General features: G+C 40.1%; 1 protein-coding gene across 1 annotated transcript in view; it reads left to right on the top strand.

The window, feature by feature from the left end:
* Positions 1-16,786, top strand: part of LOC118407972 (SCO-spondin-like) — a 51,751-nt gene that overhangs the window by 12,471 nt on the left and 22,494 nt on the right. Inside the window, exons 14-33 of the mRNA XM_035808576.1 lie at positions 2,738-2,911; positions 3,485-3,607; positions 4,096-4,225; positions 4,397-4,443; positions 4,599-4,677; positions 5,129-5,220; positions 5,710-5,892; positions 6,910-7,107; positions 7,444-7,504; positions 7,639-7,685; positions 7,976-8,058; positions 8,697-8,799; positions 10,812-10,976; positions 11,538-11,658; positions 12,264-12,386; positions 12,709-12,755; positions 13,216-13,335; positions 13,878-14,042; positions 15,012-15,182; positions 15,692-15,935. Coding sequence (XP_035664469.1) covers positions 2,738-2,911; positions 3,485-3,607; positions 4,096-4,225; positions 4,397-4,443; positions 4,599-4,677; positions 5,129-5,220; positions 5,710-5,892; positions 6,910-7,107; positions 7,444-7,504; positions 7,639-7,685; positions 7,976-8,058; positions 8,697-8,799; positions 10,812-10,976; positions 11,538-11,658; positions 12,264-12,386; positions 12,709-12,755; positions 13,216-13,335; positions 13,878-14,042; positions 15,012-15,182; positions 15,692-15,935 — 2,476 coding nt within the window. The remainder of the gene's footprint in view (positions 1-2,737; positions 2,912-3,484; positions 3,608-4,095; positions 4,226-4,396; positions 4,444-4,598; positions 4,678-5,128; positions 5,221-5,709; positions 5,893-6,909; positions 7,108-7,443; positions 7,505-7,638; positions 7,686-7,975; positions 8,059-8,696; positions 8,800-10,811; positions 10,977-11,537; positions 11,659-12,263; positions 12,387-12,708; positions 12,756-13,215; positions 13,336-13,877; positions 14,043-15,011; positions 15,183-15,691; positions 15,936-16,786) is intronic.

Below are 16,786 nucleotides of genomic sequence, written 5' to 3'. Positions count from 1 at the left end.
CTGTGTTAGCGTGTTTGACGAAACCAGGAAAATCAAAATATCCTCATGGAACATAATCTTTCCAATGTCTTTACGTTACCATTGAGCTCACTTTACACAAAAAGATGCTATGTACAGGTGCAAGAAAGATGTCGGAAAGGTAGCGTTTACTTTTTCCAGTAGTATCGTATGTTACCGATATCGTTCCGTTACCTTTGCCTTTGAGCTTACTTTTCAGAAAACTCTCTGAACTTTCTTTACAGAGGTGGAGATTGATAGTTACAGAAAAAGATGTTGGAGAGGCAGCGTTGAAAGCAAGGAAATTAAATATTTAACCTCCTTGTTGAAAGGAAACAACAGTCGCCGGGAGGACTGGGTACATGCCCCCGAAGATTGGTGGTCATAATTACGGCATGTTCCCGTTCAGGGTAAGAGGACTAGTACTGGGCGGCCTGTCCAGTATGTCGCTCGCGGGTGGCTGTGCCTTGCAGCTTGGCATCCCGACGACATAGCGTCCTCACTATCCGGTAACGTATCATGGGAATATAGCGGGTTTGCTGTTTATATAATTGTACAAAAAAACTTTCTTATCATCTGGAAGAACATTTATTATCTACAAGCAATATATAATCACGTTCTCCCAGAAAGGCTGGTATTTTCTAGTGTGGTAACAGTTGTGTTTAGCTTAACATTGGCTAAACAGCGTACAAAGGGGATGGTGTTTTTCAAATTCAAATTTATTCGCCGTCAACTATGAATAACGAACAACGCGGCATTGAATTTCTAATTAGCAGCTCCCAGAAGAGGCCAGTCATGTGATAGGGCGTTATCCAATGGCAATGACAGACAAAGGTGGGTTTTTTAAACCTAACGAATATACCATAATTTATAGAAGAAACCAGTTTGCAGGGCGTCTGTTTCGGGACAAGTCAAGAAGGAGCCTTGGATCCGTTTCAACACACGGATTATCGGCGTGGCTTTGCCGCAAATGGATTCGAACGGAACTACAGGACGGAACGGACATAACCATAGGACACTCAAGGCTTGCCAGAAACGGAGTATGTTGGAGAGTCTTCAAAGGGGCACAACTCAGGGTGAATTCAAGACTGTGTCATCTTGACCAGCATAAGCTGGCGGAGATATGGAGAGCACGGCCTGTTCATCACAAAACAGTACCCGTCTTCGGGAATCTCATCGGATTTTTCCTAATGTGATGGCCAGATGGAACTATGCTGCTTGAAATGATGTCTTTCCAGGCGTATCGCCCGACACTGGACTCCAAATTGTGGACTTAAATGTAGCGGAAATTCGTGCATGGATATTGTACACCGATTGTTCCCTCGGTCGACCAATCCAAGTCCACAATTGGACTCACAAGATAGTTTAGACGGCAAAGCCATAGATACCGGTGTAGGTATGATTCACACCAAATAAGACACGCATACCCGATGCAAAAGTTCCAATTTAAGCCACACAAAACACATAAAGCCTACCTAAAGATGCGGAAAGGTTTAAACTTACGCCGCCTTTACTAAAAATAAATGACAACTATAGTCCAAGGAAAGATCACGGAAAGCGTTCGGATAAGTACGTTTCTGCACTTCTTCGCGTGCCTTTCAGGGTGTGTAAACGACACATAAACGTGGGGAAATCGTGACGGAAATCGACTGTAAATGTGGTCAAAAGATCACGGAAAGGTCTTAAGAAACGCGTGCTTTCCGCCCGTATAGGTTACGAAAAACTGTCATTAACGACGCCTTTAAGCGTCTAATAGTTGCGGAAAGGCACGTGAAGGAGTGCCGAAACGTACATATAAGTGCATTAAAGGGAATCTTTACGTTCACGGATAGATGTCGTTAAGTTGCGGAAAGGGTGCAGAAAGGTCTTAATAAACGCATACTTTCCTCCCGTATAGGTTACGAAAAACTGTCATTAACGACGCCTTTAAGCGTCTAATAGTTGCGGAAAGGCACGTGAGGAGTGCATATAAGTACATATAAGTGCCAACGTAAAGGTAACATTAAAGGGGATCTTTACGTTCGCGGATAGATGTCGTTAAGTTGCGGAAAGGGTGCAGAAACGTCGCGTTTACGTTGAGTTTAAGCTTGCTTAAATACCAGATTTCGTGCTGTGAACTTGATATCCCTTAAAATACCCTGTTTTAAAAAGCAATGAATATAGGTAAATACTACACAGATAAAGGTGACCTGGAATTATAGCTAACACGTGAAACTTATGGAAACTTTAACTGGTAAAAAAAATGGTATTTGTCTATCTCATGTAATCAATTCTTGCTGTACATGAAAACTAAATTCTTTTCTCTACATGTCAAATACAAAGTTCTTTGTCATTTTACAGCAAAACATACTTGCTAGGATTTTTTCAATCAAATTTCTTTATTTACTCATTATTTTATTGGGGCACATCTATCTCCACAGTCAAGAGGCTAAAAACATATTGCCGACTGGATTTTCTGAGCAAATGTCATAATAATATGTCATGTAATATCTTAATTTTACCATAATTGTTACATTCAAAATGCCATAAATGTTGTATTTCAAACCCTGCTGCTTTGCCGCACTTCAGCCTGAAAACAGCTCTTCTGACCTCGTCTTCGATAGGTGGTTTAGTGCTGATTCTGGGGTCTGGAACAGCAGTGCTTGCAAGCGTGGCGAGAACTGTCTGAACTGTCTGTAGCCGCCGCGCATCAACTTTTGATGCAAGCGAACGATTGATTGATTGATTGTTGTATTTACAGTTGATGGAAACTGGAGCCCATGGTCGCTGTGGACCACCTGTGACGTGACGTGCGGCGGCGGTACCAGGTTCCGATATCGTTCCTGCTCCAACCCACCTCCCAAGAACAACGGACAGTACTGTGAGGGTAGCTCAGGGGAGATGGAGTACTGCAATGAGACACCATGCCCTGAGGGTGAGCTTGGGGTTTTATAGCATCAACCTTTTCTCTTCTGAGGTTGATAACATTTCTGCTGAGAGATACTAGCTTAACAAAATTTTAGTTCCAAGTTCATGCCAAAAGGCTTATTGCATAATATTTACGTGGTAGAAACATAGGATGGAACCATGAATTATTGTAGAAACATAATATCTTATTCCAATTAACAAAATTAATGCGGATGATTCCACATCTTATTCATCTGCTTAGTATCAGCAGTTACAATTCTTTCTTAAGATCCAAAATCTAATAACTTGCATGTTTTATCATAGCCCCTAATCTAGTGAAGCTCTCAATGTTCTTATATCTAGTCCATTTGAAGGAGTGTTGTAAAAGGTGTAGCTGCAATACAATTAAGGAATTGGACAGTCACATACGAATAGAAAAAAAGATACTGTTGCTGACTTTTTTGTATAGGATACTATCACTGACTGTCTTAGGACTAAGAAACCAATCGCTGTTAGTGAATTCCATTAAGGTTTTGATTCTATTTATATAAGCATTCATTTTTTTTTGCTCATAGAATTATCTTCTTGTGCATCATTCCAGGATGCCCCGAGGGAAGGATAGAGGTAACGAAAGAAGAGTGTTTGAACGAGGAGTTCCACCCCTGTCCTCAGACATGTGCAGACCTGAGTGAGCAGATCAGCTGTACTACAACCTGTGATGAAGGTACATGATGATGTTGTTGTCCTTTTCACCTGTTCAATGCACCTGCTCATTGCACCTGTTCAAATCACTTGTTCAATGCACCTGTTTCATGCACCTGTTCCCTGCACCTGATCAATGCACTCATTCATTGCACCTGTTTAATGCATCAATGTACCTGTTCATTGCACCTGTTCAATGCACCTGCTCCACAACAGTTTCAAGCACCTGTAATTCAATTCCTTTAGATCAGTGCATCCATTCCATGTACCTGATTGATGCACCTGTCCAATACACCTGTTCTTTCTCATTATCTGTATACAGTATGTATTGCAAATAAGTGAATTTTTACCAATAGCAAAATGTATGATTTTTAGTGTAATCCCACAAGCTTAATTGAGTTGGAAATGCGTTTTTAAATAATAAATGACCAATGAATAGGTCTAAATAGCTTGGAAGCTGCCAAAGGTTTTGTCTGCGGCATTCAACATTACATTTTTTTTTCACTACAGGTTGTTACTGTCCCCCAAACACCTACCTTCAGAATGCCACCTGTGTGGCTATAGAAAAGTGTCACTGCACCTACAATGGGATAGAGTACACTCCTGGACAGAAGATTTCTGTGGACAACTGCACAGATTGGTGAGACCATGTCAAACATTGTCACAGTCTTATATCATCTAAACAAGGCTTACAGTTGAGGATCTATACAGACTCGAGTTGTGAAAAAGCAGCTAAAAATGATCCATTGTTTGAAATGTATTCTCTGTGACTTTGATGCTAACGATTTTCATGTCTTCCTTTTTTGTCCAGTGAGTGTATCAATGGGGAAATGGTCTGTACAGAACATCCCTGTCCTGGTAAGTCAAATTGAAATAGGCACAATAAAGTCGTCAACTGAGTGTGGTTGATAATTATCTGATTTCATTACAGACCAATTTTCTCCATATAGAACTATTATATATACTTATTGCCTATTTCTTAGTACTGTACTTGCATTCTGTTTTGTTTCCAGTTCATTGTGGTTGGTCATCCTGGACAGCATGGACACCATGTGACCAAACTTGCGGAACTGGTCTACATGAACGTTTCAGGTGAATTCAATTGAAGATTTAGCTTAAATTTGAAACAAGATAAATGTAAGTTAGGAAGTTAAAGTAAGCCTCAGTGTGTCCTGTATCTACATTATTGTGGCTTAAGTAAGGTTTGCAACCTGAAAAAGTTTTTTTAGTTCAAAAGTCAAACTTCTTTCCCTCAAACTTTACCTAAACTCATAATACAGACATCTTACATTATACAGACTCGTGTGACATCTCTCTAGGACACCTGGCCCAGATAAAGTGCCACTGGATTGAAAGTAATGAAGAAAGCTAGCAGGAGTCAAAGTTGATTATGTAATTTTTTAGACAACCCGTTCTTGTTAGTTGGTATTATATTTGATATTCAGAATTCTTAATGTAGAGCATTAAGAGATATGGCTTGCATTATCACAAAATTATCGCATCTTTTAAGAGCTGTATTGTTTCCTTCATAATTTTTATACAGGTCACCAAACAACCCCCCTGCCTCAAACGGAGGACAGTTGTGTGTGGGATTCAGTCGGCAGGTGGAGACGTGTGTTCTTACACAATGTCCAGGTAAGCATTTCACTGTATGATGGTCTAATGTCCATTTTGTTGTCAATTTCACATTGGGGGCCATGAGACTTGGATATTCAAAGTGCATGCTACTGTTGACAGTTGCAATAGACCAATCCTATAGCTTCGCCACCCTCTGTCAATTACACAGAAATGCAAAATAATAGCATGAAAATGCAAATATTTGACTTACATGTAGCCACTCTCCCATTGACCAAACCACTAATTGTAATGCTATGATTTGTGGAACTGGTAATTACGACAGACAATCAGGATTTTTCTGTTTTTGCATGGCCATTTGTTAGATGCTATTCATGTCTATTCAAGAGAGTTCAGAAATAGTCACATCAAAAATTGTTGGTGTCATCATCATAGGATTGAAGGATTCAACTAGTATGAACTAAATTCAGCTTAAGCCAATCAGATTAATCATCCAATCTGCAAATGTCTCAATCAGCCAATCAACAAGTTCCATCATGTTTTTTGTAGTGATTACCCCAGAGTGGAGTAGCTGGAGCTCCTGGTCCAACTGTACCTCCCCCTGTGGTCCGGGGGAGATCGTCAGAACCAGGTACTGCTACGTCACCCTGGAGGGAGGGGTCATCCTTCCTACTGGTGGTTGCCCTGGCAGTGACACAGAGACAAAGGCTTGCAACCTTAAAGACTGTGAAGGTATGGTTTTGAAAATGAAGTTTATTTTATGATTTTGTCACAAAAAGGAAAAGATAATTTCATGCAAAAAAGCAGAATTTTGAGCAATGTTTCAGAATTTAGCTTCGACAATCTTTGAATGTTTTAACTTAAAAGTTTCTACTCCTACCAGGAACAGATATATATATTAAGTCTGTTTAACTCTTAAATGTTTTGACATCTCAAACTTTTTGTGGCCGTAGCAACAGGTAAAATCTTCAGTTCAAACTGTCACTTTAAGTCTGACTTGTAGCCATCTGCTCTTAAAGTATATTTTCTTAATTCTGTCTTTGAGCCTGTAATTTGAAGTTAGAGCAACAAACTTATATTATAATAAGGTTCATCTGATGTGTGGAGAGACTGTCTACCCAGCTTTTCTGTCTATAACTCATGCCTTTCACCACTGTTTACTTTGACAGGAATGCAATGACACTAAGGTTCACCTGATGTGTGGTGAGTGTCCATATAGTTGTCTAAATCTACACTGTACAAGACGGCATTGCCTGCACCATCAGAGACTGTCTACCTGGCTTTTACTGTCTATAACTCCTACCTTTCACCACTGTTTACTTTCAGAGGAGTACAATGACACAAAGTTTCATCTGATGTGAGGAGAGACTGTCTACCCAGCTTTTACTGTCTTTAACTCTTGCCTTTCACCACTGTTGTTTACTTTCAGAGGAGTGCGATGACACGAAGGTTCACCTAATTTGAGAGAGATGTCCGCACAGTTGTCTGGATCTACAGGACAGTGTTGGCTGCACCATCGGAGACTGTCTACTCAGCTTTCACTGTCTTTAACTCTTATCTTTCACCACTGTTTACTTTCAGAGGAGTGCGATGACACAAAGGTTCACCTGATGTGTGAAGAGTGTCCACACAGTTGTCTGGACCTACAGGACATTGTTGCCTTTACCATTGGAGACTGCGTTCCTGGCTGTTACTCTCTATAACTCTCCTGTATCAACTAACTTTCACCTGGTGACTTTTAACTTTCAGAGGAATGCGATGACACGAAGGTTCACCTGATGTGCGGAGAGTGTCCACACAGTTGTCTGGATCTACAGGACGGTGTTGCCTGCACCATCGGAGACTGCGTACCAGGCTGTTACTGCCCTCCCGGCATGGTGCTACAGGATGGGATGTGCGTCACACCTGTGGAGTGTCGCTGCAGACTGATAGACGTCACAGATACAGGTTTGAGTAATCTTTCTCCATTGGTAACAATTAAAACTACTGTACATATGGTGATGGTGTAGTATTGCAAGGTGACACTATTTCATTGATGGTGTAGACAGTAAGGTACAAAAAAATGTAATATGTGATAGAAGAATAGGTAATAGTAGTTTTTTCATAACTTATCTACCCTTATGACATAATATTTTTGTTTGAAGCTCCTTTTTTCAACTGTGTTTGAAACTTAGTCTTCTGTATATCTGCATATACATGTAAGCTACTTAAGGTTTAAGTGTTTTTTTAGCAGTTTCTCAAAGTTTAAGTCTTTGTTGTAATCTTTCTCCTCTATTTTTTTAGGTGAAACAGTGGTGAAAGAAGTACCACCTGGGACCGTGATACAGAGGGGCTGCAATAATTGGTAACATGCATTATCATAAACGTGAAACTCTCAAGGCATAAAATTGCTGTTATCTGAAAAGATTTACTGGGATGTTTTTTGATAGAACAAGCTTTTCAAAGATCTTAAATCTTGAAATTTTACTCTTTTTCCAGCACTTGTTTGGATGCAAGAATTGAATGCCCAGACATTCCTTGCCAAGGTAAGTTTGATATTCTATAATACAGCTAACCACATTTTCTTACAGAATGGCATGTAACGTTACCCCAGATCAGAATTTAAAGCCTTATGGTATTTCTTTTTCCTGCTCTAAAAATGAACATCTTCAAAGTGTAACAATTTGCTGATTGGCTATTTGTGTAACACGTTGTAAAGTCATGCATTCATCAAAGTTCAAAGGGTACTTCTTTTTCTTGCTTTGAAAATGTGTTTGTCAAAGTGTGACAAAACGAAATGGTTGCTTGTTTGTGTTGATGGATTTATTCCTGTCAGTTGATGGAGATTGGAGCCCCTGGTCCTCTTGGTCCCACTGTAGTGCCACCTGTGTGGGGAACGATGGTGTGGTTGGTCAACAGGTGGGTAGTGGTTTTACAACACGTTGGGACGTTAAGACATAATTTTACTGTTCATTGTGTATGTTATAAAAAGCTAAGCGAATTTCCCTGTAATTACTGCATGTACAAGGTATCTGTCTTGCCTGTCATGACCAGTAGTTGATCTAATCTGGAATATAATATTCTCCTTTTTTTAATCAGTACAAAAGGCCTGAATATTTACGTCATTTAACCGACGATATGTGGCCCATACAATACAAAGAAAAACAATCATACGTCACATTACAGTTTTAGCCTCGCACATTAAGCACATTATTGTGATCCATCAGCTCATATCCATACAATCATATACATATGCAGTGAAACTAGCTCTGGGAATTATAGCTTAAACAAAATTTGTTTACAGCTGTCTTGAAAATGTTCATGTTAGGTCTTGCTGAAAACACTGATGCTGGAAGTGAATTCCAGAGTCTGCTAGTCCGTGGTACATAAGATGATAGGTGAAGTCCCAGGGTATTTGATCTTTCATCAAAGCCATGACAGAATCAGCCACAAGACAAGTCGCTAAAATACGAATCATCCTGTTTTCCAAATATGGCCTCATTGTTGCCCTAAACTTTTCATTTTAAGAATGTGTAATATATATCATATATCCCCAGGTTCGCTACAGGAGCTGTAATGACCCTGCCCCTGCATACGGAGGTCAGGAGTGTGAGGGGGAGTATATGCAGTCACTGGACTGTCATGCTGACAGATGTCCCAGTAAGAAAAAATCATTTTTCAAAAATATTGATTGTTACTAACTGAAGGAAATCTCAAAATACAACGCAGTCACAAAATTTGTACACACTAGAATTATACTGAATAACCAAACCACTGTCTATTGACTTTACATCCATAAATACCCCTTGTCAAAGAAAGCAAAATGTATATGAAATTGAACAGAAATCTTAATATACTTTTGTTTTCAAGACACAGTTTAACACTTATTCAGACCCTACTGATATGATACATAACATTATATACTGCAAATATGACTGTCAGTCACTGTATGTAATAAATACTGTGTATGATTACTATTCAACGTTTACTACTTGTTACATTGTATAAAGGGTTGTCATGCAACTTCATATTTATTTATTTGATGCCATTATCATTGTTAGTCTGTGACCAGACCCTCTGGTCGACAGACTTTTAGTTTTGTCACGTTTACGCGCGTTCGCAGCTGTATCTGTATGTTCCCGTTGTCTGAATTCTATGTGGTTTGGCAGGTCCTTTGTACTGAGGTTGACGATGATGCACGTGAACTTTTTTTTGCGGCAGGTGGTTTTATTATGGATTTTATAAAAATAACACCCCTACAATTTGTTCGTCTTGCGGTGTTTTGGTCCAGATCCTCTGTATGTGGGTCATGGTGTCATTGGAATTTGTCAAGCAGATGCGTGGTGTTACCTGATCGTCAAAGTTATTCGCGTTCGCATCGGTATCTGCATGTTCCCGTTGTCGCATACGTACGTTGTTTGGCAGGTCATCTGCACTGAGGTTGACGATGATGCACGTTGTTTTTTTTTTTGTTGTTGTTTTTGCGGCAGTTGGTTTTATTAGGGACGCAATAAAAATAACACCCCTACAAAATGTTCATCTTTCGGTGTATTAGTCCAGATCCCCTGTATATGGGTCATGCTGTAATTGAGATATTGCAAGCAGACGCGTGATGTTCTCTGGTCGTCAATGTAACGCACGTTCGCATCTATATCTGCATGTTCCCGTTGTCGCATACGTTTGTGATTTGGCAGGTTCTCTACACATAGTTGGACGATGATGCAAGGTGTTTTATTTTTTCGGCAGCTGTTTTTATTATGTATGTAATAATTTCAGAAATCACCCCTGCAAATTGTACGTTTCACAGTGGATTGGCCCATGTCTGCATATGGTGCCCGTTGAGGTAATTGGGTATAGTTAAGCAGATGCGCGATATGTGCAAGAATTTTACGCGCGTTTGCTTTCTACCTCTTATTCAACAAGTTTATCCGTACTACTTTATGTACCAGCATCATGGACCCCGGGATTCACCCATTAACACTGTGTCATGATACCTTATGGCTTCACACTAGTTAAAAACTTATCGCACAGTTCATCATCAACAGCTGTGTGTTATCGTATGTGGGACATGGGAACCGACATCTAATGTTCCACTAATGACCCTGTCAATCAAATACCTCCTGTCGCCGTTTGCAATGAAGCGTGTAAGAATTCTCGTCCCAAATGAAGTTTAGCCATATTATATTCCCGGACTTCGACTAAGAAACATCAAGGTCCTATTCCGTGCTTCATACTTATTACGTCCATAACAGAAACATGTTAATACTTGGTGCGTTTGTCAGTCTGCCTGTCGGTCTTGTAGGTGTGTCTGTGTGTGAATGTGCCTGTGTATTAGAGTAGACCATCCGGTAACTTATCGTCACCATATCTTTTAGACTTTGGCCACATGTTATCTCACAATCCATACCTGTTTAGTAAGATTCACATGACACAGAAATATTAGGCAACTTTAGATACAACGATATATCTAACACCATGAAAAGAATCATATAGGATATAAGCACAACGTCACACACCAAAGAAGACAAAACAACCAACATATACCAGACCGACGTCACAGACTATGTTACCTACGGTCACTTGTTAAATTTGCATTCAGAAAAGTTGAAGTATATTATCTTGGATACATCCTTTAACCATATTGTGAATTTTGTATTTTCTGTTAATGATAGTTGATGGTAACTGGAGCCCATGGACCACGTGGACAGAGTGTTCTCAGTCATGTGTCGGAGGCAGCAGGTACCGCCAGCGCACATGTGACAGTCCAACACCAGGGTACGGAGGATCGGACTGTACAGGGCCACCTGCTGAGAGTCAGGAGTGTGGGGCTCCATGTGGTGGGTGTTTAAGTCTTATTGGCATCCTTCTGTCTGGAGAGACAATGTAGTAGGCAAACAGACACTTGCAGACATGAGTTTGGCGACCTGTGTGGCTCCAGGCTAATGTACATGACTTTTTATGGTGATGAAGGGGTGTGCAGTTCCTTCTCCACCCTATTGTCTATACTCAATCTGACACTCAGAGTCCCGCAGGGGAAGGACTTCCAACCAAGGATGTGAGGGTTCCTCCTACCCCTGACTCGTGTATAGCGAGTGCGTCATGCCTGAACATGCCCCTAAGGCATGGCACTAAACGAAGCTAGGTGCTAATTTTTCCACCTGAGTAAAGTAAGGAGAGTCGTGTAAAGTGCCTTTCCCAAGGGCAAAAGACTGCTTATATGGCAGAATTCAAACCCATCACCTCTTAGATTATCGTAATGACACATGGATAGCAAGCAAAAGTATTGAACCAGCAGTCACTATAATTCTTCACCAATGTGACACATGTTGACACATCTTTGCTTCTCAAGGTAGTTTTGCATTAACCCCCACTGTCATTATTTCTTTATTTTCCCCCAGAGGAGTGCCCCCCAGGTATGGAGTATGTAGGAGAGGAGTCCTGTGGGACCACCTGTCCTCGCACTTGTGCTGAACTCAGCTCACAGGTCATGTGTACGTCTGAGTGTCTGGAAGGATGCAGGTGAGAAAAAATTAGATACACAAATATTTTCACTCTCTCTCTCTCTCTCTCTCTCTCTCTCTCTCTCTCTCTCTCTCTCTCTCTCTCTCTCTCTCTCTCTCACTCTCTCTCTCTGTGTGTGTCTCTCTATCTCTATCACTCTCTCTATGTCTCTGTCTCACTGACTCTTTGTTTCTGTCTCTCTGTCTCTCTCTGCCTCTGTGACTCTCTGTCTTTGTGTGTCCCTGTGACTCTCTGTCTCTCTTACTGTGTCTCTGTCTCTATCTCTATCTCTGTCTATCTATATCTCTGTCTCTATTTGTCTCTGTCTCTCTGTCTCTCTTAGCAATGCTTTATTGAAACATTACTTGAAAGGGGTGGAAGAAAATGCTATTCATTTTTTTAGTAGGTACAAAATAATTCATATTAACCAAGCAATTTTTGCAGCATTTCGAAGTTAAGCTTGTTGTCAAAGTTATCATACTGCAAATAGCATGCCCTGCCTTTTTATCTAATAGTATATGGTTCTTTGAACTAAATACACAGCAATATACTGTAAGTACTTGGTTATTGTGTCAGTGAACTAAAGTGAATTTATGGTGCTTTCTTTCTCATATGTGTCCCAGATGTCCCCATGGCAAGTTGCTGCAGGATGAGGTATGTGTGGACCCTGCGGAGTGTAGATGTTACTATGAAGGACAGGAGTATGACATTGGAGCTGTCATCAGGGTGGAACCATGTCAGAACTGGTAAGCTTTAGTTATCTAATATAAGACTCAGTGCAATAGCCTAGGCAATATGTGAGTACCAGTAGTAAATGCGGCTAACATGAGATAATTTTCAGAGAATTGATTAAACACAAAGTGCAGGTATCAACTCAAATACAACATTGCTCCAATTAGTAAGATATTCTGTTAGTGTAATAAGATCTCCCTTTATCTAAAAAAAATCGTTTACATTACCATCTTACAAACAAACATGTTAAAAAAATACAACAAATGAATATGATTATATTGCTGAAGTTCTTGATTATTTCCAAAAAACAATTTGCACCTTTTCTCTCTCTTCCAGTACTTGCATCCAAGGCAACATGGTGTGTAGCCAGGACCCATGTCCAGGTAGGTGTTGTACACAAGCTACTAATTTAACGCGGCAAATTTAGAGTACTCCTTTATAATAATAATAGATGTAAACACTGTGTAATAGCCAGCTGACCTTTTTCCTTAATGTTTAATAAATCATCTTGGTATATTGTATGTACATGTAGATAAGTCAAAAATGGAAAATCATAACCTCATCATATCTCTTGGCTGTTTTGAAAGTTTGGATTTTTAAATAGTGGCAAATTTGGGGCCACCTCGACTTCATTAGATATGCATTACCGTACATGACTTTGTACTAGTACGATATGGTTGAGAATTTTTTTAAGAAGATGAAGAAAAGGGATTATAATAACATTTCCTTATGCCTACGGAGCCTAATGCTCTGTCAAATATGTCTTTTCTTAGTTACAATAACCCTGACTATGCCCAGTATAAATGTTAAACTTTAATTTGGGTCTTCTGTTTTGTGTGCTAGTGGATTGTGGCTGGACTCTGTGGTCATCTTGGGGCAACTGTACCAAGCCGTGTGATGGAGGTACGAAGAGGAGGTACCGTAGCGGCTCCAACCCTCCCCCTCATGATGGAGGGAAACCATGTGAGGGGGTGTCAGAGGAGGTGGTAGTCTGCAACACACAGCCTTGTATACGTATCCTTCAGGTTTAACAGTCAGTCTGGAGCAATTCTATAAGGAAAGCTATTAGCTAATACAGTCAAACCTGCAAAAGAAGACAGTACATTGATAAAATATGTATGTGGACAGGATGAAAACAGCGCAGTGGCCAAGTGGGTTAAGTGTTTTACCAGCATTCAGTAGGTAGCAAGTTTGATCCTGACCAAGTCATACCAAAGACTTTAAAAATGGTATAAACATGATGTTTGGTATGATAGTTAAACACTCACATCACTTCAAGGGGACTAGCCCCTTGCTGTAGTGATTACACAAATGTTGTGTGGCCCAGAGTTACAGAAACGGAGTACTGCCTAATGTGCCATCTAATGTGAGAAGGACATCAAATTGTGGAAAGGTGGTCACTTTTGACAAGATTCTTAATGTTTATGTCAATGGGGAAAACTTATACAGGTTTAACTGTACTTCATTCAAATAAAAGGAATATTTTAACCTTAACCCCCTCTCAGCACCGATAGGTGGTTGGTCCCACTGGACACCCTGGAGCGACTGCAGCGTGACGTGTAGTAACGGTACCCAGTACCGCTATCGTACCTGCAGTAACCCACCACCACCCGAGGGGTGTCTGGGAGATGCAGAGGAGCACACGTCATGTGACGCTGGGCCATGTATTTGTAAGTTATCATTACCTTTGCCAAGAACCGTTATGTTTTTAGGAGAGTTTGTGTGTCTGTGTTTGTGTCTGTGAGCACAAAAGCTCATAGATGCCTACATAAACTAACTTGAAACTTTGTAACTATGTGGATGGGTATTGGTGAGACCTCAAAACAATTAGACTTTAAGCCTCTAGCAACTATCTATGGTACTGCAGCATAACTTCTTGTTGATAGCTCTTTGGTCAGGAAGAAGTGGCATAAATTTGGGCCTTCGTATTTTTCTTTCTGTTTAAAACAATTGTGTACTAGATAAAATTCCTCATCTGACATGCATGCTACTGAAAAAAGGTTTAAGTATTAAATAGAACTGTCCACGTCTTTTGAACTTGAGACCACTATGTTGGTACATAACTGAGTGTATACGTATATCTGTCTTATTGTGTGTTTTGTTTTAATTCTGAGCCGTGGTCAAAGGGTAAAAAGAAGAAAAAAAAAGAAGAAAAAATGGAGCAAATCTGGCCTGTAGCTCCCTTCTTTAACTTAAAGTTAACAGGGGAATTTCCATTGGATTCTAAACTGTTTATAGTATACACAGCACCTGTCTGCTTTAGGTTTCCAATAGATTACAGTTTCATCCATACATTCAGCACCAAGGACAGGTATGCACGTGGTACTGAAAATAGGGATGTTATAATGATTGTGTTTCTTATCATAACAAGTGGAAGATGAGATTCTTAGGGAGCTGAAAAGCAGTAAGACAAAATCATTTTACTATAAATCTTAATATGTTTGGATAAGTATTATCTTTGTTGTTTTTAAAGTGATGTTTTATCTTGTAATCAATATACTGCCAATATGTGCTTTAACTGTAGTACTGTATTATTTGAAGTCTGAATGTCAAAGTCTATAAAAGCTATTTCCTTTCTATCCCAAAATTTAGCTCCATCAAAGAGGGATTCAATATATATCAATGATTCCATTTTTCAGATGATGGAAACTGGAGTCCCTGGTCTCCGTGGACATCATGCAGTAAGACATGTGACATGGGCTTCACAGCCAGACACCGTGAGTGCAACAACCCCCCACCGTCTAACGGAGGGGCCTACTGTGTGGGCCTGGGGTCTGAGGCTAAGACTTGCACCCTGGAAGAATGTCCAAGTGAGTAGATGCCCATGTGTCATTGATATTAAAGAGTGACTTTTCATTGCTAACCCTTGTCATAAGTTAAAAGACTAACAGCAAAAGAATAAAGAATATACTCTGCATTATTACTATTAAAGATGCATAAGGAAAGAGAGAGCAAGAGATTAGAATAATAAGTCTTTGGGACACTACCAAACTATGAAAAATTCTTTTACCTGCACTATTGACCAAATTTTTCCTCACAATTTGTGTTAACTTTCTGCAACTACCTATAAGCAGTTATGCCTACACTAATACAAGCTCTATTGTATCGTTTATTACGTCGCTTGATTGCATAATCCCAAGCATAAACCTGGATATCTAATCTTCATCAATGTACCAAGCATAAAAATTTTGGAAATAAGATATACGTGTATTTACTTGCAAATGTATAAAAAATGATAGTGGCCCTTGAAAGCAATAGATTATTTTGGCAAAAGGAAAAATAGGAAAAATCCTGAAACTGAAGTTGATTTTCACTACAGTCCCTCAGTGTGAGAACATCACTGGAAGTTTCTTTGACGAGTGTGGTCCCAGCTGTCCCAGAAGTTGTGAGGACATTGAGCACTGTTACTGGTCATGTGAGCCCGGCTGTTACTGTCCGGAAGGTCTGGTTCTGAACGAAAACAGAACCGCCTGCGTGCAACCAGCCGAATGCTATTGTCTGGATGTAGAGACTGACCAGAGGTACCCACCAGGAGCTACCATACAGAAGAACTGCAATGAGTGGTGAGTTAAATCTGTATCCCTTACAGTTATCCTGTATGCATAAGCTCTACAAGATGGTGATTTTATTTATATCAAAAGAGTAAGAGTTCTTCCTGATGTGAGTGGTTCAAATCCTACAGTCAAATGGTCACACCTGGGGCAATTACTGTCGTATTGAGGTCACCTGAGTGTCGTCAAATGACAGCTTGCTCCAGACTCTTGCCCAATCTATTGAAGTCACTTCAATGGCGCAGAATGGCAGCGCGTTCCAGACACTGGCAATTTAGCTCTGCCTATTGTAAGCTGTGTATTGCAACTCAGCCCCTTGCTGCGAAGAGATAGTATTCTGCCCACCAAATAACAAATTTGATTACAAGTCCCCTAGTGTCTTTCTATTGTGCTACAGCAAAACTTCCAGGTTTTGTGTGTCATGTTCCAGGCTTGCTGTGGTCTTGATCTTTTTTGCCGGTGCGTAGCACCGGCTTTGAGATGAGAGAAGCGGGTCTTTCAACCATTCGTTTGGTTTTAATGGATGCATGCATTTTGCATGGATGCATGGATCGGTCAATTTAACCAAAACCTTCTAATAGCCCTTCTATACGCCCGATTGCGTAATTGAGTCAGCGTGGCCGAGCGGTCTTCAGCACCGTACTTGATATAGCAGTTTGCTTCTGCAGCCGTGGATCGTGGGTTCAAACCCCACTTGCTCCAATTTTTTTTCTTTGTCAGGCAAATCTCATTTAATGTTTTTTTTTTTTAATAGAAGAAAGACCAATTCAGTAATTTGATTTAAACTCTTTTTTCATGTGATTTTGTTTAACATCCAGGCTTTTTCCAAGATACGCACTGGCCAGATTTTTTCAGAAGCTTTC

Source organism: Branchiostoma floridae, unplaced genomic scaffold (assembly GCF_000003815.2).
Source record: "Branchiostoma floridae strain S238N-H82 unplaced genomic scaffold, Bfl_VNyyK Sc7u5tJ_1513, whole genome shotgun sequence".
Classification (NCBI taxonomy): domain Eukaryota; kingdom Metazoa; phylum Chordata; class Leptocardii; order Amphioxiformes; family Branchiostomatidae; genus Branchiostoma; species Branchiostoma floridae.
The sequence above is the reverse complement of the archived record's forward strand: the minus strand, read 5'-3'. Positions and strand labels throughout refer to the sequence as shown.